At 37.6% G+C, this 25,135-nt stretch overlaps 1 protein-coding gene across 12 annotated transcripts in view; it reads left to right on the top strand.

Moving 5' to 3' along the window:
• ERBIN (erbb2 interacting protein) overlaps nucleotides 1–25,135 on the top strand; it is a 112,525-nt gene that overhangs the window by 28,674 nt on the left and 58,716 nt on the right. For all 12 annotated transcript variants that reach the window (XM_079784515.1, XM_079784509.1, XM_079784517.1 and 9 more), the window contains 5 exons: nucleotides 8,543–8,590; nucleotides 12,485–12,682; nucleotides 16,694–16,811; nucleotides 23,152–23,230; nucleotides 24,793–24,882. In XM_079784515.1, the coding sequence (XP_079640641.1) occupies nucleotides 12,494–12,682; nucleotides 16,694–16,811; nucleotides 23,152–23,230; nucleotides 24,793–24,882 (476 nt within the window). In that variant the 5' untranslated portion in view covers nucleotides 8,543–8,590; nucleotides 12,485–12,493. The remainder of the gene's footprint in view (nucleotides 1–8,542; nucleotides 8,591–12,484; nucleotides 12,683–16,693; nucleotides 16,812–23,151; nucleotides 23,231–24,792; nucleotides 24,883–25,135) is intronic.

The raw sequence follows: 25,135 nt of genomic DNA, 5'->3' as shown, positions 1-25,135 counted from the left end.
AAAATTGGTTTTTAGAGAGAGAGTAAGGAAGAGGATGAGAGAGGGAGAAACATTGACATGAAAGCAACACATAGATTGGCTGCCTCCTGCACTCTCCCCGCTGGGAATCGTGCCCAAAACTCGAGCATGTGCCCTGACCTGGAGTCTTAACTGGCAACCCCTTGGTGCCTGGGACGACACCCAACCAACTGAGGCACAATAGCCAGGGTGAAGACTTACCTCTTATTTGTCCTTATTTGACATTTGTTCATATTTAAATGTACAGAAAATACATAACTTTAGAGGGATGCCAGAGTTCATTGTGTTTGAATGAACTTGGCACAGAGCACCCAGCAATTCTTAGCTGCTCTAACAACATTTCTCACTTCCTTTTCTACAGGGAATTTTAAAGAAATTTGTTATTTAACAAAAGTACTTTCAAAAGTAACGTTTGAAAAAAATCAAGGCTAATTGCACGCATTATATGAATTAGTTAAGCCCAAGAGGATTTTAATATAGTATAGGTGGGGAGTTTCTACAATAGGACTTGCTGTAGTTAAGATATGAGACCTTGGAGTCAATAAGGATGAACTCAGGAGCTCAACTGGGCCACCTTCCTAATACAGGTTTCCCCACTATCTGAAAGCAGAGCTTTCCTATGAAACCTTTTGCAAGCCTAAATGGCATAAAGCAAAGAAGCAATTGCCATTGATTTATATGGGGAAGTTTTTTATCATTCCCTGACCCCCCCCCCCCCCCAAATAACCTACCAAATCATACCAAATAATACAAAAAAACCTTTGTTTTATTTACCATGATTGAACTGTTTAGTTACATCCAGTTTTACGCTATACCTAATACCCTTTCAAGCTCTCTTAGGCTTTTCTGATACCTTAGGACACATCTGACTAACAGATGCACATACTAAATCAAGATACAGTACATATGCTTACAGTCACAATTCAGAGCTACACCAGCTTGATTCTGAGATGCTGAGTGTATTTCCCCAGGAAGGAGCTTGGTGGCGTCACTCCCACTGCTTGGTATGTGCTGCCTCTATAATGGCTCACTGCAAAACAAATGCTGAACACTATTTTTTGCTTTTCACCTTTTCTCATAAAAGCAATAATCCTTTTCGGATTTCTTTTTAAGAAAAACAGTACTAATGTTGATCTTTCCTAAAAGTATAAAAGCAAAATGGTGTACTGCGAACTTTCTGATGGCGGGGGGAGGGGGGGGAGGTGCAGATCGGTATAAGCTAATTAATCAATACACTTCTCTCATCTGTGGAATGAGAGAAAACTAGAACCTGCTTTACAGGGTTGTTCTAAATCATGAGATTGTTCATGTATTTAGAACTAGCACAGAGTAGCAAACAATAAGTATCCAGTTTTGTTTTTACTTTGTATTATCAACTAGTGAGACAATCACTAAACCTCAATTTAAATTTTGACTTTAAGACAGCAACGTATTATAACTACAAATGTCAGGTTAAAAGTTTCCAATTTCATTTTGGTTAAATGGAATAGTTTATAAAAGTCTGTAGTACAGCAGCGTTTTCAACCTTTTTCATCTCATGGCACACATAAACTTTTAAAATTCTGCAGTGCATCAAAAATATCTATTTTTTGCTGATCTGACAAAAAAGTTATAATTTTGATTCATTCACACTGGACTGTTACTTTTGTGTTGGCTGTTAAATTTTTATTTGATAATCTAAGGGAAAAGAGGTCAGTGCCCCTGATTAAATAGTCAGGCATTGCATGTTTTAAAAATTCTTGAGGCACACTGGTTAAAAATTGCTGCAATATAGCAAGATAATATTTTGAACTGTACATTCTCTACTATAGTGAGTTCTTACTAAGACTTGGTATTTCTTTAAAGCCCAAACATTATTATCCTACATAACAACAATGATGGTAGTAGTTTTCTTTCTAGTGCTTAAGACATCTTACCAGAATGTTTATTTCTTGCTTTCTAGCAGATTCTTAAACATGTGCCATTTTAACTATTGTCTGACTTTTTAAAATTAATTTCTGTTTTGTATCCCCTATCCTATCTAATAAAGAGGGAATATGCTAATTGACTGCCCCGCCGTCAAAGATGGTGGCACCCATAGCCAATAAGAAGGGAATATGCTAATTGACTGCCATGCCCTCAAAGATAGTAGCGCCCACAGCCACAAGATGGCGACGCCCAGTCCCCTCAGCCCTGCCAGGGCGGCAGGCACGCTGCAAGGCCAGGCCCACCCCGCCCCGTGTGCCTGCCTCCGGAGTACCTCAGCCCTTCCAGCCGCCCAGGGCCAGCATGAGGCGCAGGCAAGCCTTGGATGGCAGCTGCCCAGCCGCCCAGGGCCGCCCGACGCTCAGGTAACCAGGGCCGGCTGAGGCTTGTGCTGCCAGCAGTGGCGGCAGCAGAGGTGTGATGGGGCGTCACCTTCCCCTGATCGCCGGGTCACCTCCCACCCCTGAGGTGACCTCAGCCGGTCCCTCAGCCCGGCCGGCCCCTCTCACAGACTCCCGGACTGTGAGAGGGGCCGGCCGGGCTGAGGGACCCTCCCTCCAGTGCATGAATTTTCATGTACCGGGCCTCTAGTTATCTATAATAATAAAAGCGTAATATGCTAATTAGACCGGGCATCCTTCCAGACGACCTTCCTGAGCTGCGAGGGAAGTCTGGGCCCCAGGTGCCTGCCAGCAGCCGGAGGGAAGCCGGTGCCAGCAGCCAGGGAAGGCCTACTCTTGCACAAATTTCGTGCATCGGGCTTCTAGTATTTTATAAGCTCTTTGAAGTCAGAGAGCCACATATTCTACTTTATATTCTCACAGCACCCTTAGTAGTGAGGAAGTGAATAAATAGGTGACTAAATGATGTAGTTAAGAGCTATAAGAAAAAGTAATGCTTGATTAGAAGAAAATTTAAATTTTTGTTTTTCTTCTAGTCTTTACATATATGATGCTATTTTACTTAAAAAGTAAATGGGTCTTGAGCTTTAAAGGATGCTTAAGATGGCTTAATAGAATCATAGGTATTATTCCTAAAATATTAATCTGAATCCTACTAAAAATGAATCTTTTAATAGATAAGGCTTTTATCATGTGATATTTTTAAGCTTTACTTTTAAGTGTTAATCTTTCTGTAACAAAGTGATAACAGTGATCTGGTTTTCTTTGGAAGGTTTGTAATGTTTATAATCATACCAAGACTAAGGTAACCCCAAAACAAACATATTAGCATTATAGAAAAATGAGGATTTCAAACTATTCTTTTTTGTGGTGGTCTTTTTGTTCTGTTTTGTTTTTCTGATTCCTACTTTTTTCTGTTCTTTGATCATGGTTTCTTCTCTATTGCTTCTCTAATTTAGGAAAAATATACTTATAAAAAATTCATCTTAAGAAATAAGAGCTTTGCCTTCACCAGGTGAATTTGCATTTTAATAGAGGTGTTTGGAGAGGGTCCAAAATAAATAAATAATGGTGGAATTTGAAGCAGTGTGGCACAGTGTCCAGGATCCTCAAATCAGGTCATGCTTTTCAATAGGTTTGGCTCAGTTTCTAGGGTGGTATACACACTGCATAAAAAACATACTAGTGGCATTAACTGGTGTCCTGGTATGTTTCCTTTTTTTAAAAGCTATTTTTCAATTGAGCTATAATTCACATGCAATAGAATTCACCTTTTTAAAGTGTACAGTTTGGTATTTTTAGTACATTTACAAGGCTCTGCAACCATTTTCACTGTCTGTAACTCCTAAAACATCATCCCCCCAAAACCCATACCTATTATTAGCCACTCCTGTATCCCCTGCTCCTAGACTCTGGAAACCACTAATCTACTTTCTATTTCCATTAATAATTTGCCTACTCGGAACATTTCATGAAAATGGAATCATGCAATATTTGGTGTTTTATTTCTGGTTTCTTTTCTTTTTTTATTGATTTTTAGGCAGAGGGATAGAGAGATAGAAACATCGATGAGAGAGAAATACCATCTATTGGTTGCCTCCTACATAACCCCATACTGGGGATTGAGCCTGAAACGTGGGCATGTATCCTCATCAGGAATCAAACTCTGATCTCTCGGTTCCTAGGTTGACACTCAACCACTGAGCCACCACAGGCCAGGCTGTTTCTGGCTTTTTACCACAGCATAATGTTTCCAAAGTTCATCCATGTCATAGCATGTATCTCTTATTTCTTTTTACAGCTGAATAATCATCCATTGTGTGCATATACATTTTATTTATCTAATCATTAGTGGATGAATATTAGATTGTTTCTACTTTTTGGCCTCCCTGGTTAATTCTGTTGTGAACAGTAGTTGCTGCAAGTTTTTCTGAAAGCATGTATTTTCGATCGTTGGTTATATACCGAGGAGTGGAATTGATGGTCATGTGGTTATTATGTTTAACTTTTTGGAGGAACTGCCAAACTTTTCCAAAAGTGACTGTATCAATTTACATTTCCCTCTGTAATGTATGAGGGTTCCAGTTTCTCCACACCCTCCCTGACACTTGTTATTGCATGTCTTTTTCATTATAGCCAGTGCTAGTTGCTGTAAAGTTTTATCTCATTCTGGTTTTGATTCATATTTCCCTAATAACTATTGATGTTGAGCCTCTTTTCATGTGCTTATTAGCTATTCCTATATCTTTGAAGAAATGCCTGTTCATATCTTTGCCCATTAGTTTTATTTGTTTTTTTATTGTTGAGTTTTAAGAGTTCTTTATATATTTTGGATACAAGTCTCTTATCAGATATATAATTTAAAAATATTTTCTCTCATTTTGTGGATTGTTTTTTTCCCTTGCTTGCTAGATAGGGTTTATATTCTTTTTAATTTTAATGGGAATGTCTCTGGTATTTCTTCTGTTTTCTTGAACATGATGCTAATGGTTGATTTTTTTTTTTTTTAACTGAGGAAATGTCCCTGTTTCTAGTTTACTAAGATTTTTTCAAGAATGTTAGATCTATTTTGGCAGTTTCAAGAAGATTCTCCCCCCCCCCCACCCCTTCATCTGTTTGTGTGATGTACTGTTAATAGATTTTTCTCATGTTTATTCATCTTGGCATTCCTAGAATTTATTCTCCTTAGTCATGTGTGGTATTACTACTACATTTGAGTTTCTCCTCAAATCTATACAAATGGTATATGTGTATTTATGTTAATTTATGGATATTTGTTTGTTGCTGGTATTTGAATTATGTTGACTTTGTATCATGAATTGGGAACATAATGAGTCCTGAATCTTGTGATTAAATTCCATTCTTGAAAGTTTGCAAGTGACAGTACCGAGTGATTGGGACTGGCGCTAGGCAGCGGGTGCAAGCAGTGGCTCCAGTGCCAGCTGTGGGTGTGAGTGGGGCTGGTGCTGGCAGTGGGTGTGAGCAGCAGCTGCTGGCCCTGATCGCCCCTCAGGAGCAGGAGGGGCAGAGAAGCCCTGAGGGGCGATCAGGGCCGGCACCTACTGCCAGCACCGAGTGATTGGGGCCGGCGCTGGGCGTCGGCAGCAGGTGCCAGTGGTGGCTCCAGCGCCAGCAGCAGGTGTGAGCAGGGCCGGTGCCGGCAGCAGGTGCGAGCGCCGGGCGGGACTGTGGTACACAGGAGCAAAGAATTTTCAGTAACCACCAGAGGCTCACTCCGATGACAGTGGCCAGTGCCCCACCTTGGTCTGGTGCCCCCGTTCACCTGCTCCACCATCCCCCTGTGGCTGACGCCTGCCATGTTCCGCGCATGCCCCCTGGTGGTCAGCGCACATCTTAGCGACTGGTTGGTTGGTTGTTCTGCCTTTCGGTCTATTTGCATATTAGCCTTTTATTATATTGGATAGTGGAATGAAAAATTGTTTTCTGTAAAAATAGGCCCTCTTGTTCTACAAATTATGTCATTCCTCTGAAACTGACATGGAGAAGATTTCGGAAGATTTTTCTTCTACCTTGAGAAATTTTCCTTCATGATAAAGAATCTTGAGTTTTGAGGGTGGGGGAAAGTAGAAGTGAGGGAAGAATCTTGAGTTTTATATCTAACTAGAGGCCTGGTGCACAACATTCGTGCACTGGGGGTGGGGGTTCCTCAGCTTGGCTTCTGGCTGAGCGGTGCTCCCCTGGTGGTCAGTGCACATCATAGCGACCGGTCATTCTGCCGCTCGGTCGATTTGCATATTACGGTTTTATTATATATTTCCTAAATCAGAATCTCTTAGAAGGTGTGGTAATATAAAATACTCTACATGAATTTTATTCAGTTAGTTCCACCATTGCACCCCAGGTTTCTGTTTTCCTCCTCATGGGAAGCTTTTTTATTGGTGAGAGATTTTGCTAGGACTGTGTGAATTGTTGCCTAAATTGCTTTTAAAAAAATTTCAATGGGCTTTTCTTCTCTTTCTTTAACTAGATTATTTCCACCTGCCTACAGATCCATTGTTGTGACTCATTCTACCCTCACTACTGCTCTATTTTTCTAATGTCCTCCATAGCCATACAGCCTGAGTTGTCTATATTTGTTATGTCAGGTTATGCTGTTCTTATTTCTTGAATCCCCTCCAAACAGTTTGGTCTCCACCACTCCACAATAAGTGATCTTGTCAAGATAATAACCTTTGCATTCCTATACAGTGGTAATTCTCATTAACATAATAGTAGCTGATAACTTCTTGAAACTATCTTTTTTCTTTCTACATTTATGCCCTTGATGCTTTCACCTAATTTTATTGCTTTAAATATCATCTCTAAGCAGATGACTTCCAAATTTATATCCTCAGCTTGGATCTCTTTCCTCCATCTCTGAACACCCATATCCAACTGTCCACTCAGGATCCCACTAAGACATCTGTCAGGTGTTTTACACTAATGTTTCAAAGCACAAGCCCCTCTCATCTGTCTTCTCTCCAACATGCTCCTTCCATGGTCTTAGTCCATCTCAGTTTTATTGGCAGTTCCATTCTACCAGGCTATCACATATGTGGGAATATGTAGAATGACAAATTTAGTGGCCATCCTTTGCTTGCTACATACAAAGGTATCGTTTGTGGCATGTACTATATGTAGAATTTGTGGAGAAGATTAAACAACTCAGTAGTCCTAAAAACTACTTAGCATAGAGACAAATACTCTGTTACATTAGAGCAGGCTACTTAGCATAGAGACAAATACTCTGTTACATTAGAGCAGGCGTCCTCAAACTACGGCCCGCGGGCCACATGCGGGTGTTTTTGCCATTTTGTTTTTTTACTTCAAAATAAGATATGTGCAGTGTGCATAGGAATTTGTTCATAGTTTTTTTTAAACTATAGTCCGGCCCTCCAACGGTCTGAGGGACAGTGAACTGGCCCCCTGTTTAAAAAGTTTGAGGACCCCTGCATTAGAGTGATTCTATAAAACTTTGAAACACATTTATTAATATCACTGAATTTTTAAGAAAGATTATGATGTATATGCTTTTTAATGCGATTGTTTTGGGTTTCAGGTTATCTCACTTTGGAATATGTTGATTACAGGTATAGAAAACTTAGCAATGGTTTAAGCAAATAGAAATTTTGTTTTTTTACAAACTAAGAAAACCAGAATTAGATCGTAGTTAGCATAGCTTCAGCTATTTTTAACAGCAGTACTATTAGAGACTCCACAGCTGGTTTTGTGCTTCTACACTTTCAGCCTTATTGATTTGGTGTTAATCCTCTTGCTTGCTGACTTTTATGGTTCTAGGATGATTGTTGCATGGTAGACATTACATTCACATTTAGTCGTGGATATGGAAAGCACATTAAAAAAAAATTTTTTAGAACCAACCCTCCTCATTCCACCTCCAAAGCAGACTTCTGAGTATATGTCATTGGTTTTGTTATCCATTCATTGCCTTTCCAGCCTTGGAAAGCTTAAAAGTGGGTATTTAGTGGGTTCCATTACCAGCCTGAGAGAAGGAAATTTCTGGAAAGGAGAAATAGAATCTGATAAGCAATTAATACCTTCTGCCACATAAAAACTACTAAATTTCTATATAATTGGTGATTAGCATTTATTGCTTGTAAAAACTTGATCACTTCTCAGTAAGTTCATATAAATGGAATTTTAATGGTAGATTGAGAGATATTTGTTATCTGATATAGAGCAGGGCTCTAGATAGCTTACAAATGAATTAAGAATAATCCAATGACTGATTGAAAAGTTAGCCATTTAGCCCTAACTGGTTTGGCTGAGTGGATAGAGCATTGGCCTGCAGACTGAAGGGTCCGGGTTCGATTCCGGTCAAGGGCATGTACCGTGGTTGTGGGCACATCCCCAGTAGGAGGTGTGCAGGAGGCAGCTGATCGATGTTTCTCTCTAATTGATGTTTCTCACTCTCTATCCCTCTCCCTTCCTCTATAAAAAATCAATAAAATATATTTTTTTAAAAAGTTAGCCATTTATTTGGAAGTTAGCAAGTTTGCATGTGTCAGTTTACACTGGTGAATTTTTGAGAATTTTAATTTACATTTTGAGGTAAATAAGAAATTAGAAAAGATGTTTCTTAGAGTCATAAAGATCTAATTTTTGTGTTAATTTTGTTTGTTTGTTTGTTTTCATAGAATGTTGGCTCAATTAAGAAACAGCAGGGAGATAAATTCAGCCAAGTGGTAAGTGGCTTTAATTTTTGTTGTTGTTATAAAGTGTTTTGGGGGAAGAAAAAGAAAGTATTTTGGCTTATTATTATGCCTTTTTTTCTTGGATCGTTCCTCTTTCTCCATTTGATTAGAAAATTTTTTCATTACCATGTTAAGTCTGATATATGAAGTGACTCTTGCTTATCACAACACTAAAATTCTAATTAGTAGTCTCCATGTTGATCACTTCCTGTTCAGACCAGGCAAGGCTTTCTCCCTTTGGTTTGCTTTCTTACAATATTGTGTAAGGGAGGATCTCTTTGGGTATTGTCACTCACTTATTTCCTCCTCTCCCCTCAATAATTAAGGTTCCCTCATTTTCAATCAGCAGTATTTAGTCTGCTGAATTGGGTTCATTTTTGTATTGGCTCAAGGCCCACTGTATTTAATCTGAGGTCTAAACTGTTCTCTTCATAGCCTCTGTTCACAGAAAGTTTTCATTGAGATATAAACTCTTTTTGTAGCTTCCTAGAGGTATGCATCTAATTCCTTTTCTGAGTTAATTGTCTCTTCTGACTTCTGCGGTTTCTGAACATCTGTCTGCGACATGATCATGATTTGCAATATAGAAAAATCTTGGAAGTTGTTTTTACCTTCGTTAACTATTACTTTGAGGGTGCACAAATAGTGGTGGACCGAGAGTTGACTTGGGGTGGTGAACACACAATACAGTGTACAGATGGTGTGTTGTAGACCTATACACCTGAAACCTGTTTAATTTTGTTAACCAGTGTCACTCCAATAAATGCAATAAAAAAACCCAATTACTCTGCCCTGTAAATTGCCTTATACCTCAAGTGACGTACACAGATAATATCTAAAACAACTTTTTAAAATCTCATATATATATATATATATATATATATATATATATATATATATATATATATAATAAATAAAAGCCTAAGTGTTACAACTGCTCGACCGGTGACACGCAGTGACCACCAGGGGGCAGACAATGCAGGAGCTGCCCCCTGGTGGTCAGTGGGCTCCCACAGCCAACCTCCTGTGGCTGGGCAACCTCCTGCAATCCCTCCCCACTCTGGCTGCGGTCCCTCCCCCAGCCGGCTAGCCCCGATTGGCCCTGATCACCAGCCAGGCCAAGGGACCCCACCCATGCATGAATTTGTGCACTGGGCCTCTAGTTTAATAATAACATTCCATGTCCTTTATTCTCATAAATTATACTCACAAATCCATTATGATTTCTGGAAAATGGACTTTCAGGCCATATTTTTCAAGTTCTTGGCTACTATCGTATTATGTAAATATAGGGTCCTGGTGCTTGAAAATTCATGCACTGGAGGGGGTGGTCCTTCAGCCCGGTCTGCCCCCTCTCACAGTCCAGGAGCCCTCAGGGGCAGGAGGCAACCCAGTAATCAGGGGAAGGCGACACCCCATCACACCTCTACTGCTGGCACTGCCGGCAGCGCAAGTCTCAGCCGGCCCTGGGTGGCTGGGCAGCTGCCATCCGAGGCTTGCCTGCACCTCGGGCTGGCCCTGGGCTGCTGGCGAGCTGAAGGGACTGGGGGACTCCAGAGGCAGGCGTGTGGGGCGGGCCCAGTCTTGCCACACGCCTGCCACCCTGGAGGGGCTGGGACTGGGCGCCACCCTCTTTGAGGGCGTCACAGTCAATTAGCATATTCCCTCCTTATTGGCTGTGGGCACCGCCATCTTTGAGGGCGGGGCAGTCAATTAGTATATTGCCTCCTTATTGGCTGTGGGCACTGCCATCTTTGCAACAGCATGAGGGTCAATTAGCATATTCTCTCTTTATTAGATAGGATAAGCAAAGTAGTTATAATATGATGAACCAGAATAATAGAGATATCTCACCATAGTTCCATAGAACTTCAGTTATAGAAATGTTCTGTATCTTCTCTTACTTAGTATAATAGCCATAGCCACATGTGGCTACTGAGCATTTAAAATGTGCTTAGTGCAAACAAGAAACTAGATTTTAAATTGTATTTGGTTTAACTTGAATTTAAGATTAAAATGCATCATGGTCTAGTGGTTACCATATTGGGCAGAGATGAGATGCTTTTCCATTGTTTTTATTCCCTGATTCATTATCAGTTAGTCTTAGAATCTCTTGAACAAAACATTTTGCCTTTACTTTTTGGAATCTTTTTTATCTTATAAACACATAAGTGCAAACTAAATTCACCTTTTGCAATTAAAATTTTACTAGATCAATAAAATTGCTTAGCCCTAACTGGTTTGGCTCAGTGGATAGAGTGTCAGCCTGTGGACTGAAGGGTCCCAGGTTCGATTCCAGTCAAGAGCGTGTACCCTGGTTGCGGGCACATCCCCAGTAGGGGGTGTGCAGGAGGCAGCTGATCAATGTTTCTAACTCTCTATCCCTCTCCATTCCTCTCTGTAAAAAAATCAGTAAAATATATTAAAAATTAATAAAATTGCTTATTCTTATCAGTAACCCTCTTCATATAAACACTAGAGGCCTGGTACATGAAAATTCATGCACTGGAGGGAAGGTCCCTCAGCCCGGCCTGCCCCCTCTCACAGTCCAGGAGTCCTCAGGGGCGGGATGTGACCCGGTGATCAGGGGAAGGTGACGCCCCATCACACTTCTGCTGCTGCCACTGCCGGCAGCACAAGCCTCAGCCGGCCCTGGTTACCTGAGCCTCGGGCCAGCCCTGGGCAGCTAGGGGGTTGAGGGACTGGGCGCCACCATCTTTGAGGGTGTGACAGTCAATTAGCATATTCCCTCCTTATTGGCTGTGGGTGCCGCCATCTTTGCAATGGCGTGAGGGTCAATTAGCATATTCCCTCTTTATTAGATAGGATAGATTGTTAATAGCATTCAGTAAACTTTACTGAATATTTATTTGTTGACAAGATTTTTATTACTCTTTTTATTTAGTATAATTGGCATATTAGTTTCAGGTGTAGAATGTAATGATTTGATATTTTGCATATATTGCAAAATGATCACCACAATAAAGTTAACATCCATCACCACACATAGTTACAAATACTTTTTCCTGCGGTGAGAACTTTTAAGATCTATTCTCTTAGCAACTTTAAAATACGCAGTACAGTATTATTAATTATAGTCATGATCTCCATGAGACAAAGATTTTATAGAAACATTTGATGTTTGATATCATAGTGTAAGGAAAGAAAAAATTTTCCTTAACCATCTCTGGGTCCCTGGCTGCATCTGAAAATTAAACTAACAAAGACAGATGAACAGGAGAAAAGCATACACATGTATTTAATACTAGAGGCCCAATGCATGAAATTGTTACAAGGGTCGTGGCCCTCGCAGCCCTGGCTTCGTCCTGAAGGTAGTCCGGATGGTCCTTCTGCTGTTCGGCCATCCAGTCTAATTAGCTTATATTTCTCTTTTATTATTGTAGATAAGTTATAAATGACATGTGAGCCTTCATATAGAAACAAAGACTCAAAGAAACTGTTAAAACTGAGTTTTATTATGTATATTTTTATGAGAGAGAAATGGGGAGTGAGAGAGAGAGACAGACAGACAGACATGGGTTTGTTGTTCCACTTATTCATGCATTCATTTGTTGCCTCTTGTATGTGCCCTGACTGGACATCAAACCCGAAAATATTGGGATGACGCTCTAACCCAACTGAGCTACGTGGCCAGGGCCAGAAGTGCTTGAATTTAATTTGAAATGTAATATATATAAATAGTATAGTACAGCAATGTTAAATGCATTTCATTGAACGTAGGTGTGGAGGTATTTATCTGTGATACATAAATTGTGATAAATGCATAATTTGTTTTGAAAAATGGTTTTAATATGTATGTTTTTTCCTTTTATTTTGTTAATATGTATGTTTTTAACTAAATTTATTCTTATTTGAATATTGCAGTGTCTAAAAATGACTACAAAACGAAGTTTGTTTGTGCGGTTGGTACCCTGTCGATGCCTACGAGGGGAAGAGGAGACTGTCACTACTCTTGATTATTCTCATTGCAGTTTGGAACAGGTTCCCAAAGAGATTTTTACTTTTGAAAAAACTTTGGAGGAGCTCTATTTAGATGCTAATCAGATTGAAGAGCTTCCAAAGGTATGTTAATACTGTCTTTAAAGGATTGCCTTGTTATTTTTATACCTAGAAATATGATATTCCCAATGTTGCCATAATGCTGCAGATGTATAAGGTATCCCCTAAAAATATATGCACACAATAATTATAAAGGCAGTGTTTATTAAAGTACATTTCATTTTCAAAATTGAGCTCAGCTATTGAAATGTGTATACTTTTTCTGGGACACTCTGTATTTGTGTGCACTGTTTCCATTTTTTTGGTTTAATTTTATCTTAGGGCAGTGATGGGCAACCTTTTGAGCTTGGTGTGTCAAACTTCGCCAAAAAACTGAGCATAACTCGGGTAGTGTGTCACTTTGAGGAAAAAACTAACTCCAAGGCTCTAGTCGCAAATGTTTCATCCTCAGGAGCAGCAAATGTTTCATCCTCGGCATGCGGCCGCGTGTCATCAGAAATGGCTACACGTGTCAGTGCTGACACGCGTGTCATAGGTTCGCCATCACTGTCTTAGGGTATGCCGCACTTTATATATATTCCTCAGTCAAGGACATACTTAGAGGAAGGGAGAGGTAGGTAGGTGGGTGGGTGGATGGATGGATGGATGGATGGATGGATGGCCGGCCGGATGGACGGCCGGACGGACAGATAGATGTATGTGAGAGAGAAACATTGATCACTTGCCCTCCATATGCTCCCCAACTAGGGATCAAACCTGCAACCTAGATATGGGCCCTGACCAGGAATAGAACCAGCAACCTTTTGATGCACCGGATGACACTCAACCAACTGAGCCACTCCAGCCAGGCCCAACCATTTTTAAAATGGAATTTTTAACCTCTGTCTCTTCATGTTAACTGCTTGAGTAGTTGTGTAAATAACAACATTTTGTATTTAATTCCAGTTTTGTTATAGCCACTAAGGTAGATAATAAGACTACACAATTTCTGCAGCCAATAGATTTAACTAGACAAAGAATTGAAGTTAATTTTCTTTTTCTGGTTTTATAAAACATCGATCATTATTATCATTGGGGATAAATTGGCATTTTTTGTTTGTTACATTTTAATTTAGTTGTTAAACAGCTTCTTAGAGATAGCATTCTGTTTACCTCATTTCAGTTTGTTTGGAAAGGTTTTGGAGGACTTAATATTTCTGAAATGTAGAAACAACTAGAAGGAGAAGTTGGATTGTTGCCATGAAACATCTCATCTTACCTACTTGATTAAAACATTTTGTGACTACTTTTTTCCCTTAAATCTTAATCCCTCTTTATTCTCTACACATTTCTTCTTCTTTTTTAAATGGAAAAGCTGCAATAGCTTTAATTTAATTGTTAGAACCATTTGCCACCCAAACAACAGTACTTTTCTAACTGTGGGTAGACACATGAATGGCTTAAAAGTCAATTTAATGCGAGTGCATTTCCAAATAATAAGCTATGATTATTACTGCAAATTTAGAAAATAAAATCATAGCACACCCAGTTAAAAACAATTTGCAGATAAATAATAAATAATTTTTCAGTATAAGTGTGTCTTATGCAATATATAGGACATAGTTTTACTAAAAAGTTATTGTTTACCTGAGACCTAATTTAATCAGGCATTCTATATTTTATCAACAATACTAACTTTAATGGAATAGAAAATAGAGTATGTTGTATGTATCCATTGTTACATGAAAAATTTTAGATTTGTATGTCTGTGTGTATACCTACTGGATGGCAGTTTTGAAAAAGGCTTGTATTTCAGTGGCCATTAGTAAAACAGAACATTTTTTTTTAATTTTTTTTTTTTATTGAGGTATTATATGTGTACATATCTTACCATTACCCCCCCACCCTACACCCACACTTGCCCTCACCCCCCAGAGTTTTGCATCCATTGTTTATGCTTATATGCATGCATACAAGTCCTTCGTTTGATTTCTTATCTCCCCCCCCCTCTCCCTAACTTTCCCCCTGTAATTTGAAAGTCTGTTTGTTGCTTTACTGTCTCTGTATCTATCTTTTTGTTCATCCGTTTATAATGTTCTTTATTATCCATAAATGAGTGAGATCATGTGGTATTTTTCTTTCATTGACTGGCTTATTTCACTTAGTATAATATTCTCCAATTCCATCCAGGTTGCTGCAAATGATGAGAATTCCTTCTTTTTTATGGCAGCATAGTATTCCATTGTGTAGATGTACCACAGTTTTCTGATCCAGTCATCTGCTGACAGGCACCTAGGCTGTTTCCAAATCTTAGCTATTGTAAATTGTGCTGCTATGAACATAGGGGTGCATATATCCTTTCTGATTGGTGTTTCTAGTTTCTTCGGATATATTCCCAGGAGTGGGATTACTGGGTCAAATGGGAGTTCCATTTTCAGTTTTTTGAGGAAACTCCATACTGTTCTCCACAGTGGCTGCACCAGTCTGCATTCCCACCAGCAGTGCACGAGGGTTCCTTTTTCTCCGCATCCTCGCCAACACTTGTCGTTTGTTGATTTGTTGATGATAGCCATTCTGACAGGTGTGAGATGGTACCTCATTGTTTAAAACAGAACATTTTAAAATTCAGTGCCATTCTAGGTTGTCTTATAAAGAAATCATATATAGCTATGGATAAAATATTAAAGGTTGTGAGTTGCCCAGCTGGTGTGGCTCAGTGGTTGAGCGTCAACCCATGAATCAGGTGGTTTGGTTCCGATCAGGGCACATGGCAGGGTTGCCGTCTCGATCCCCAGTGTGCATGAGTTAGCTGATCGATTATTCTTTCTCATCATTGATGTTTCTCTCCCTCTCCCTTCCTCTCTGAAATCAATAAAACATTTTTTTAAAAAAAAGTTTGTGGGTTGCATGTTTATGAATTATTTCCCTATGTCGTGATCAAGTGCTGTGTAATATACTTTTTCCATGTTGTTCTTCAGCAAATAATTTATCTTAGGTAGTTCTCCTAGAGAATGTGGAAGACTAAGATTAGTTTCTTTCTCTAATCACCACCAGTGGGGGTATCAATCTAGGGATTGTTGAAAAGAGAGAGGCTTGTTATGATAGTGCAAATAACTGAATCACTTATACCTACCATTTTTCATTTTTGGAAGAATGCCCTTCTTAGATAGGGCTTATTCATAATGCCATTCTGACAACAGTTTTTTTGTTTTGTTTTGTTTTCCTAAAAGACTTTATTTTGTTATAACAGTTTTTGAGTCACAACAATATTAACAGGAAGGTATACAGATTTCCCATATACCCACTCTGTCCTCACACATGCCTCCACTATTATCAACATCTCCCACCAAAATGGTACATTTGTTTAATTGAGGAGTCTACGTTGAAAAATCATAATCACCTAAAGTCCATAGTTTACATTAGGTTTCACTCTTAATGTTATACATGTTGTGTGTTTGGACATATGTATAATGAATGGCATGTATCCATTATTATGGTGTCATACAGAGTATTTACACTGCCCTAAAAATCTGTGCGCAATACAGGTTTTTGTTGTGTTGTGTGTTTTTTTGTATGGAACTTAGAAGTGGCTCACTTACCTATTGCTTTCGGTAAATATATTTTTAGGTCACATTTAATTGTGATCTTAGCATAACAATATATTTGCTCCCATATTTATTTTGTCCTCCCATACCGGAATTCTATATTTTGAATAAATTTTAAGTCGATTGTACTTATTTAAATTTAATGTATGTAAACTTTTATTTTGGAATAAGGGTGCTTGAAATACAAGCTCCAAAATTTACAATATTTTATAGCCACTTATTTTTTTACTACCTCAATAGAGAATACAACCATATTCTCACTTAGTGCATTTTGCTCAAGGTAGAAGTGTGAGTGAGGATGTAAATCATTTTGAGTAGGTTGATTGTGTTCAGATTCATAAGAGCATAAAACAAGATACTTTTCTTGGTATTTGTATAGGTATAACTGATTCACTTTTAATAATACTGTTTATTTGTATAAAGGTTAATAAATGAAAAATTAAGGAAACTTAAGAAATGATCAAAGTCCTTTCTTCCCTTGTTTTAATAGCAACTTTTTAACTGTCAATCTCTACACAAACTGAGTTTGCCAGACAACGATTTAACAACATTACCAGCATCTATTGCAAATCTCATTAATCTCAGGGAACTGGATGTCAGCAAGAATGGTAAGATTCCCCACCCCCCCCCTAAGTTTTTGTACTTGGGAACATGTTATATTATTAAGATTTATATTGTGTTTTAACAAATAAAAATACAAAATTGAAAAGTCATTATAATGTATTATTGTTTTAGTTTTTATATATATAAAATTTATATTATATAAGGGACCTATGAGAGCTTAAAGCAAGGTCAAGAATAAGTATAAAAAAAATGAGCCTGGCCAGCGTGGCTCAGTGGTTGAACATCGACCTATGAATCAGGAGGCACATGCCCGGGTTGTGGGCTTGATCCCCAGTGGCAGGTGTGCAGGAGGCAGCTGATCAGTGATTCTTTTCATCATTGATGTTTCTATCTCTCTCTCATTCTCCCTTCCACTCTGAAATAAATAAAATACATTTTTTTAAAAAGTATAAGAAAATTAAAATGTCCTTTTAATTTAAATGCTGGGATACATGTATGTACATATCCATATATCCTTAAATTTATATATTTATTTATATCCATTGCCCTGTTGTTTGTAATGATGAGAAACTAGTAACAACTGTGTCTATTGTTGATTACACAGTTTCATATATCCATAAGAATGGATATAATGTAGCTCCATCATTACTGACATGAAAGATTTAGTGTAAAGGAAAAAAATTGTGCAACATTATATATGAATTGAACCTGAACAAATTATTTAATTTATTGAGAGACCACTCTGTACCAAATACTTTATTAGAAGCTGGAAATACAATTAATGATGAGATGTAAAAAAGACATGGTAGTTCTCCTGGGATGTACAGTCTTCGTTAGTTTAGTATACATTGAAGAGAATGGAAGATGTATTCCAAAATGTTAAGTGCTTACCTTGGAGTGAGAGAAAAGTAGACACTTGAAAATTTTAGAATGAGCATGTGTTTATTTTATAATTTATGAAAAAAGGAAACGTAACAAGGGTAAATTCTAAATGCTCTACCCAAAGATAGAAGACTTCAGTGAACACTTAATACTCAGTCATCCTATATAATAAAAGGCTAATATGCAAATTGACCGAACGGCCAGTCGCTATGATGAGCACTGACCACCAGGGGGCAGATGCTCAATGCAGGAGCTGCCCCTGGTAGTCAGTGCGCTCCCACAGGGGGAGCACTGCTCAGCCAGAAGCCGGGCTCACGGCTGGCTAGCACAGTGGCAGTTGCAGGAGCCTCTCCCGCCTCTGCAGTAGTGCTAAGGACCCCTCGGGGGATGTCCCTCTTCTGCCTCTGCAGTAGTGCTAAGGACCCCTTGGGGGATGTCCCTCTCCTGCCTCTGCAGTAGTGCTAAGGACCCCTCGGGGGATGTCCGACTGCCAGACATCTCCTGAGGGATCCTGGACTGCGAGAGGGCACAGGCCAGGCTGAGGGACTCCCCCCCACCCCCCAGTGCACGAATGTCATGCACCAGGCCTCTAGTAATTAATTCTTTATAACAACGGGAGAAAATCTTGACAGATAAGCCTCAAAAAGTTAGTGCAGTAGTGCCAGAGGATACCTAGCAATCATATTCTATAGCTCTTTGTCTTGATGATATGAGTACCCAACAGTTATTCTATATTTCAGTTTTCCTAAATTTCAGGTCTTATTATGAAAACCACTTTAGGAGAGATTAAAAGTCTCCCTGTTTTCAAAATTAACAGTTAATTTTGGCAAATGAATTAATCATCATGTCTACCCATCTCCATTAAAAGCAAAAGTTACTTTAAAATAAATATATAAATTTATTGCATGTCTTCATTTACTAAATCCTAATTATCTTAATTGTTTAATATAAAACAATGAAGTTGTGTATTTCATAGGAAAATGATTAACACTTCCTCTATAAGGATTTAGAATGTATTTATATTCATTGTAGGTTTAGGTTCAGGTTACAGTGATTAGTGCCCTATTTGTGTTTCAGTTGTCAATAACCAATACATTTTCGTTTTAAGGCTAATTCAATTGACCCTTGAACAATGTGGGGGTTGTGGGGCTTAGGGGCCACGACCAACCTTACAGTAAAAAAATGTATGTATAAGTGAAGTGGCCCTCTGCATATGGAGATTCCGAGCCATAGATTGAAAATAACATACTTTTTAAAAATCTTTTTTATGATTTATTTATTTTTCATGTCTAATTTTTATTTTGGAATGTGACGTTATTTTCAATTAAAGCAGAGTTGACATATATTAGTTTCAGGTGTATAATAGTGAGATTTCACATTTATGCACCTTACAAAGTGATCACCACAAAAAGTTCACTATCCGTCTGTTACTGTACAAAATTATTATGATATTATTGACTATTCCCTATGTTGTACTTTACATCCCCATGACTTATTTATGTTATAACTCTTAAATTTGTTCCTCTTAATCCCCTTCACCTTTTCGCCCATATTGCCATCACCCAACCCTATAGCAACTGTCAGTTTTTCTGTATCTATGAGTCTGTTTGTTTTGCTTGTTCATTTATTTAGTCTTTTAGATTCCACAGTGAATAATACAGAATTTGTCTTTCTCTGATTTATTTCACTTAGCTTTATACCCTCTAGGTCTATCCATGTTGTCACAAATGGCAAGGTTTCATTCTTTTTCACGGTTGAGTAATGTTCCTTTGTGCGTGCGTGCATGTACAGATGTGCACACACACACATCCACTTCTTTATCCATTCATCTATTGATGAACACCTAGGTTGCTTCCATATCTTGGCTATTGTAAGTAATGCTGCAGTGAACACAGAGGTGCACATATCTTTTCAAAGTAGTGTTTTATTTTCTTCAGATAAGCACCTAGAAGTGGAAGTGCTGGATCTTCCTTTGTCTATTGTTACAGCCTTTATTTTCAAGTCTGTTTGTCTGATTTAATATTGCTATACAGCTTCTTTATTTGTTGTTTCTTTTGTTGTTGTTTCTATTTTCATGACATATCTTTTTCCATCCCTGTACTTTCAGTCTTTATGTGTCTTTCAATCTGGAGTATCATGTAGGTAGCATGTGTAAGAGCCTTGATTTTTTTTTCATCCATTCAGTCACCCCACATTTTTTTCAATGGAACACTTGGTCAATTTACACTTAAAGTAATTATTTTAACCTTTTTAAAACGAGTCATTTAACTTTTCAGTCAGTTAATTTTTTTCTATTATAGTGTTTTAAATTTAAAATTTTAATATAATTATTTTATTTAATTAATTTATGATATCCTTCTTTTTCTCTAAAGATTTGTTTAGTAATAAAAAAGAATGAAATCTTGCCATTTGCAACAGTATGGATGGACCTAAAAGATATTATGCTAAGTGAAATAAGTCAGACACAGAAAAATACCATATAACCTCACTTATATGTGGAATCTAAAAAAACAACAAAAAACAAACAAATGCATAAATAAAACAGAAACGGACCCATAGATATAAAGAAAAGCTGGTGGTTGCCAAGTGGGAGGGGCTGGTGGGATGGGAATAAAAAAAAAAAAAGTGCTCAGAGGAGCCTGACTAAAATTTGGTCAAGGTGAGAGTTTTTATCGCCTGTTTTCTGGGTTCATTTGCCATTTCTGGGTTTTTATGGCCTGTTTTCTGGCACTATCGATGATTCAGGAGAGATAAGAAGGAAAAATATAAAGTTAGTTATTTGTATTGAAATTGCCATTTTTCCCTGTAAAACAGAATTAGGAGGCAGGTTCCTAGGACAGTCCTAAAAGCTAAAGGGAGCTTTGTAGTATACAGTGGAAGGAAGCTATTATGGATTCACTTTTCTTTTTATCCAGACAACATTTACTGAATAATTCTGTGTCTCTACTCCATTTATTTAAATGAATGATTATCAATTAGCATTCATGTACATAAATTAATAGAAAGTCCCTACCTGGCTTGAAAGAAAACGAGTCTAATTGTGGAGCCCTGTAATCATCACTAGCTCTATAGCATGGTAAATAGATGAGTAAAACGGGGAATTAGAATCATACTTAACACTTGAAGTGGTGAACACATAATACAATATGCAGATGATGTATTATAGAATTGTACCCCTGAAACTTATATCATTTTATTAACCAATGTCACCCTAATGAATTCAATTATTTAAAAAATTAAAAATGAATAAAATAATTAAAGAGAAGAGATTTAAACAACAAAAAAAAAGAATATACAACAGGAAGTAGCACAAAACATTCTAGAACTAACAATGTCAAGAAAGGTCTAGAAGCACAGGAGGAATTATTGAATTAGAATGTCATTCTGATACTATGTTTTCCCGGCTTCTAGAATACTGGCACATAGTAGATGGTCAAGAAATAATTGCTAATAAAAAAATGGTAAACACAGGGAGGGCTCTATGCAGAATTAGTGAGGGATAGAATAGTATAGCCCAATATAAATAATAAACCACCACATAACAAATGCTGCTGTATTCCAAGTATTATCATAGTAAAAAAAAAAAGAGAGAGAAAAGTTAGTAAATGAAAGATTATTCATCAGATTTTGAAATTATTTAAATTTTTAGGATTTAGATGACCACTGATTTAGAGATGGATGAGAGTTTCACATGTTCTGAGTGAGAAAATTGAATTACCCCTAAATTTTTCTGTATTGTAACATTTAATCATGTTAAATCTTGAATAAGATGTTGTAATCTTATATATAAGCTCTTGTGTTTTCTCATTTTAGGTGTTCATATCAGTTCAATCTAATAATATTCTAGTATATCTCAATATGCTGGATACTGTTTTCATATTCATTAGCTGTATGCCCTGCTTGGAAGAAGGCAGGAAACATTGTGGCATACTCGATCTGTGTTTCCACAAGCTGTATTTATTTAAAAGCAATTGTTTTAAGATCTTTGCTTTTATGTTTTCTTAGTTTCTAACCTTTTGCGTAGTCCAGTATTTTTCAATTGGCCAGGTAGTGTGTTTCAGTGATTAAAACACTTTTCTAGGAATAAGACTTGGACTCTAATCATTGCTTCTCAGTTTATTGTTTCCATTATATTGGGGAAGTAATCTAATTCTCAGTTAGTCTATATATTATACTAGAGACCTGGTACACGAAATTCGTGCACGGAGGGGGGGTGTCCCTCAGCCCACCCTGCACCCTCTTCAATTTGGGACTGCTAGCTCCTAACCACTCACCTGCTTGCCTGCCTGATTGCCCCTAACCATTCTGCCTGCCTGCCTGATCGCCCCCTAACCACTCCCCTGCCAGCCTGGTCGCCCCCCAACTGCCCTCCCCTGCAGGCCTGGTCGCCCCCAACAGTCCTCCCCTGCCAGCCTGGTCGCCCCCAACTGCCCTCCCATGCCAGCCTGGTCCAACAGTCCTCCCCCTGCCGGCCTGATCGCCCACAACTGCCCTCCCTTGCCGGCCATCTTGTGATGATGTGGAGGTGGCTATCTTGTTACAACATGGGGGCGGCCATCTTGTGATGACGTGAGGGCATCTTGCAAGGGCGCGAGGGCCATCTGGTCTTTTATTAGTATAGATTATCAATATTGCCATTTCCCTGCCTGCCTCATGAGACTGCTCACCACATTTTGGACCAGTCTTTATACAGGAAGTATATAAATTTAAGGTATTATTATTTGTCATTATTTCTTAAGGAATTCATTTTTATTATCTTTTGCATTCTATGATAAAACTGGAGTGTTAATTTCTGAGTCTTACTAGTAATTTGCTTTTCCCTTTTGTCTCTATGAAGTTTTGGTTTGTTGTTATCTTTTTAAAGCAATAAAAAGTTGGCCAAGCTGCTATCCCAAGCTTTTGCAAATAGCAACTGGTGTTAAAGCAATTATCTGTTGTATTCAAATGGCCTATCTTCTTGAGAAGACTAATGAGAGTGATGATTAAAACATATCAATCAAAGTGGTAGATGGAGAAAGCTTGTGGGGAGGGGAGATAAAAGAACTAAACACTATATAGTAATTAATTCTTCCTGTATGGGCACACTGAATAAAAAGCCAAGAATTATAAGGCAGAGAACCTAGAAAGAATAGCTTAGATAAGCGATTTTAAAATGGTGGTGTGCCACAAGAATTTTTAAAACGAGCAATACCTGACTAGTCAAGGGCACTGATCTCTTTTCCCTTGGATGTCAAATAAAAAAATGACAACAGCCAACACAACAATAGCCATCTGGTGTGAGTGAATCAAAATTATATCTATTTTTTGACACAACAGCAAAAAACATTTTTGTGTGTGCTACAGAATTTAAGTAATTAGTTAATGTGTGCTATGAGTTGATAAAGGTTGAAAATCATGCTTAAATCTTTCTGATATGGGAATTTACCTGGAACTTAAAAATTGTTTAGACTGGTTTCATGTAATAGATTCTTTTAATTTGATAATTATTTGTTCATTTTTTAGGAATACAAGAGTTCCCAGAAAATATAAAAAATTGTAAAGTTTTAACAATTGTGGAGGCCAGTGTAAACCCTATTTCCAAGTAAGTTCTTCTCTGTTGAATTATAAGTTACTTTTGTAAGTTACTATCAAAACATGAATAGTAGTTTAATATACAACTATGAAATAGTAATAGAATGTTACTTTCTATATTGAAATGAACTTTTAGTATTAGTCTTAAATCTATATAAAATTTGTTTTAGATTAAAATGGAATATTTTAAATAATCTTTCTAGCCCCATATTTTGCAAAGGTAAATTTGACATCCAGACAGATAATGCAAGTGTTTTGCTCCAGATTTTACAGATAGTCAATGTCTAAAATGTGACTAGAATTCAGGTCTCCTCTCTCATTGTTCCTGGCACAAGATAAGAATGTCTTCACCTGCAAATCAAATGTGTGGCACACTCAGACTTTTGAAAGTAGTAAGCTGAAAGGTCAAGGAGGGAAAAACAACAAAAAGTGGAAAAACTATATACCAGAGGTCATATATATTCTTTTATGATGGTAATGGCTAAACACAGAACACTTTCCTGGTGCCAACGCTGTTAAATTTTGTAAAAATGGAGTGGTGAAGCAAAAGACGAGCAGAGTGAAATGAAACATAGGCTAGGATTGCTAAATTGAAAGTGGAAACCAGCTTTCACATAGTATAGTAATGTACTTAATGAGTTTTTCTAAAAATACCATTTCTTTACTTGTTGTGGAAGATGGAGGAATGTGACCTAGGAGAGAAGGAAGATGAGTCAAAGACTGATGAATCTACTGCAAGAAAGTTTTGTACTTGATAAAACCCAGGACAATCATATAAAGATTGTTTTATCCTCATATGAAAATATTGCTCTTGCATCAAGTTCTAGATCTGTGATTTCTTTTGTAAGTCAGAGGGAATACAAATTAAAGCTAATACTTAAGAGGTTCTCATAGGGCTTTAAAATGTCATTGAACTTTTTATATTATTTTTTGTGCTTATTATAAAATTATAGAATATTTGATTATTTGGGGGCTGAAACTGAAAATGATCTAAACCGGTAGTTCTCAAATGGCGATGATTTTGCCCTAAAGGTTTATTTGGTAAATTCTGGAGACATTTTGGGTTTTCATAGCCTGTGGTGCCAACTCTCCTGGCTTCTAGTGGGTAGAGCTAAATATCCAACAGTACAGAATATCCAACTGTGCAGATGACAGCTTCCTCACAACAAAGAATTATCGAGCTCTAACCGTCAATACTGTCAAGGTTTAGAATTCCTTATCTAGTCCTTTGGATTGATGTTAGCCAAGGAGAATTTTAAGAGTGCTTACAGATGTCATAATTATGTCTTAAATTCTGTGTATTGTGGCTCATTCATAGCTGACAATTTTGTGCAGATTTTATCTTAAAGACAAATACTGCCTCACTACCTTTTAACAAAGAGATACAGATACAAACTTTGAAACAGGTAAGTTATTACAAAAGGCAAATTTCAATTTGAGGATCACTTGTAAAAGTAAAGGGGGACTATTATCTGTTAAGAATATGTGTTGATTAGACAGATTCTTAGATTTTAGTAAGAAACTGAAATTGTATATGTGAATTTAACTTAAATTCTGGTATATTTTTTATAGGCTTCCCGATGGATTTTCTCAGCTGTTAAACCTAACTCAGTTATATCTGAATGATGCTTTTCTTGAGTTCTTGCCAGCTAATTTTGGCAGGTAAATTATAGTTTTTTCTAAAACCTTTTCTTGTGAGCTCCTGTAAAGTTTTTAAAACTACAAGTTGCTTTAGTAATACTGTTAATTATAGTTTCATAGGCTCTGTTGTAATTATTTTTAAGCATTGTGGTTTTTAGTTTCTTCAGAACTTATTTTGACTTTGAATTTATTTTTTCCAAGTTAGCAATAAGCAGTGAAATATTTAAAATGAAAAGTAATGTGAAACTTGAATTGTTTTTTAAAATATGCAAAA

This window comes from Cnephaeus nilssonii (assembly GCF_951640355.1).
Source record: "Cnephaeus nilssonii genome assembly, chromosome: 2".
In the NCBI taxonomy this organism is placed as follows: domain Eukaryota; kingdom Metazoa; phylum Chordata; class Mammalia; order Chiroptera; family Vespertilionidae; genus Cnephaeus; species Cnephaeus nilssonii.
The sequence above is the reverse complement of the archived record's forward strand: the minus strand, read 5'-3'. Positions and strand labels throughout refer to the sequence as shown.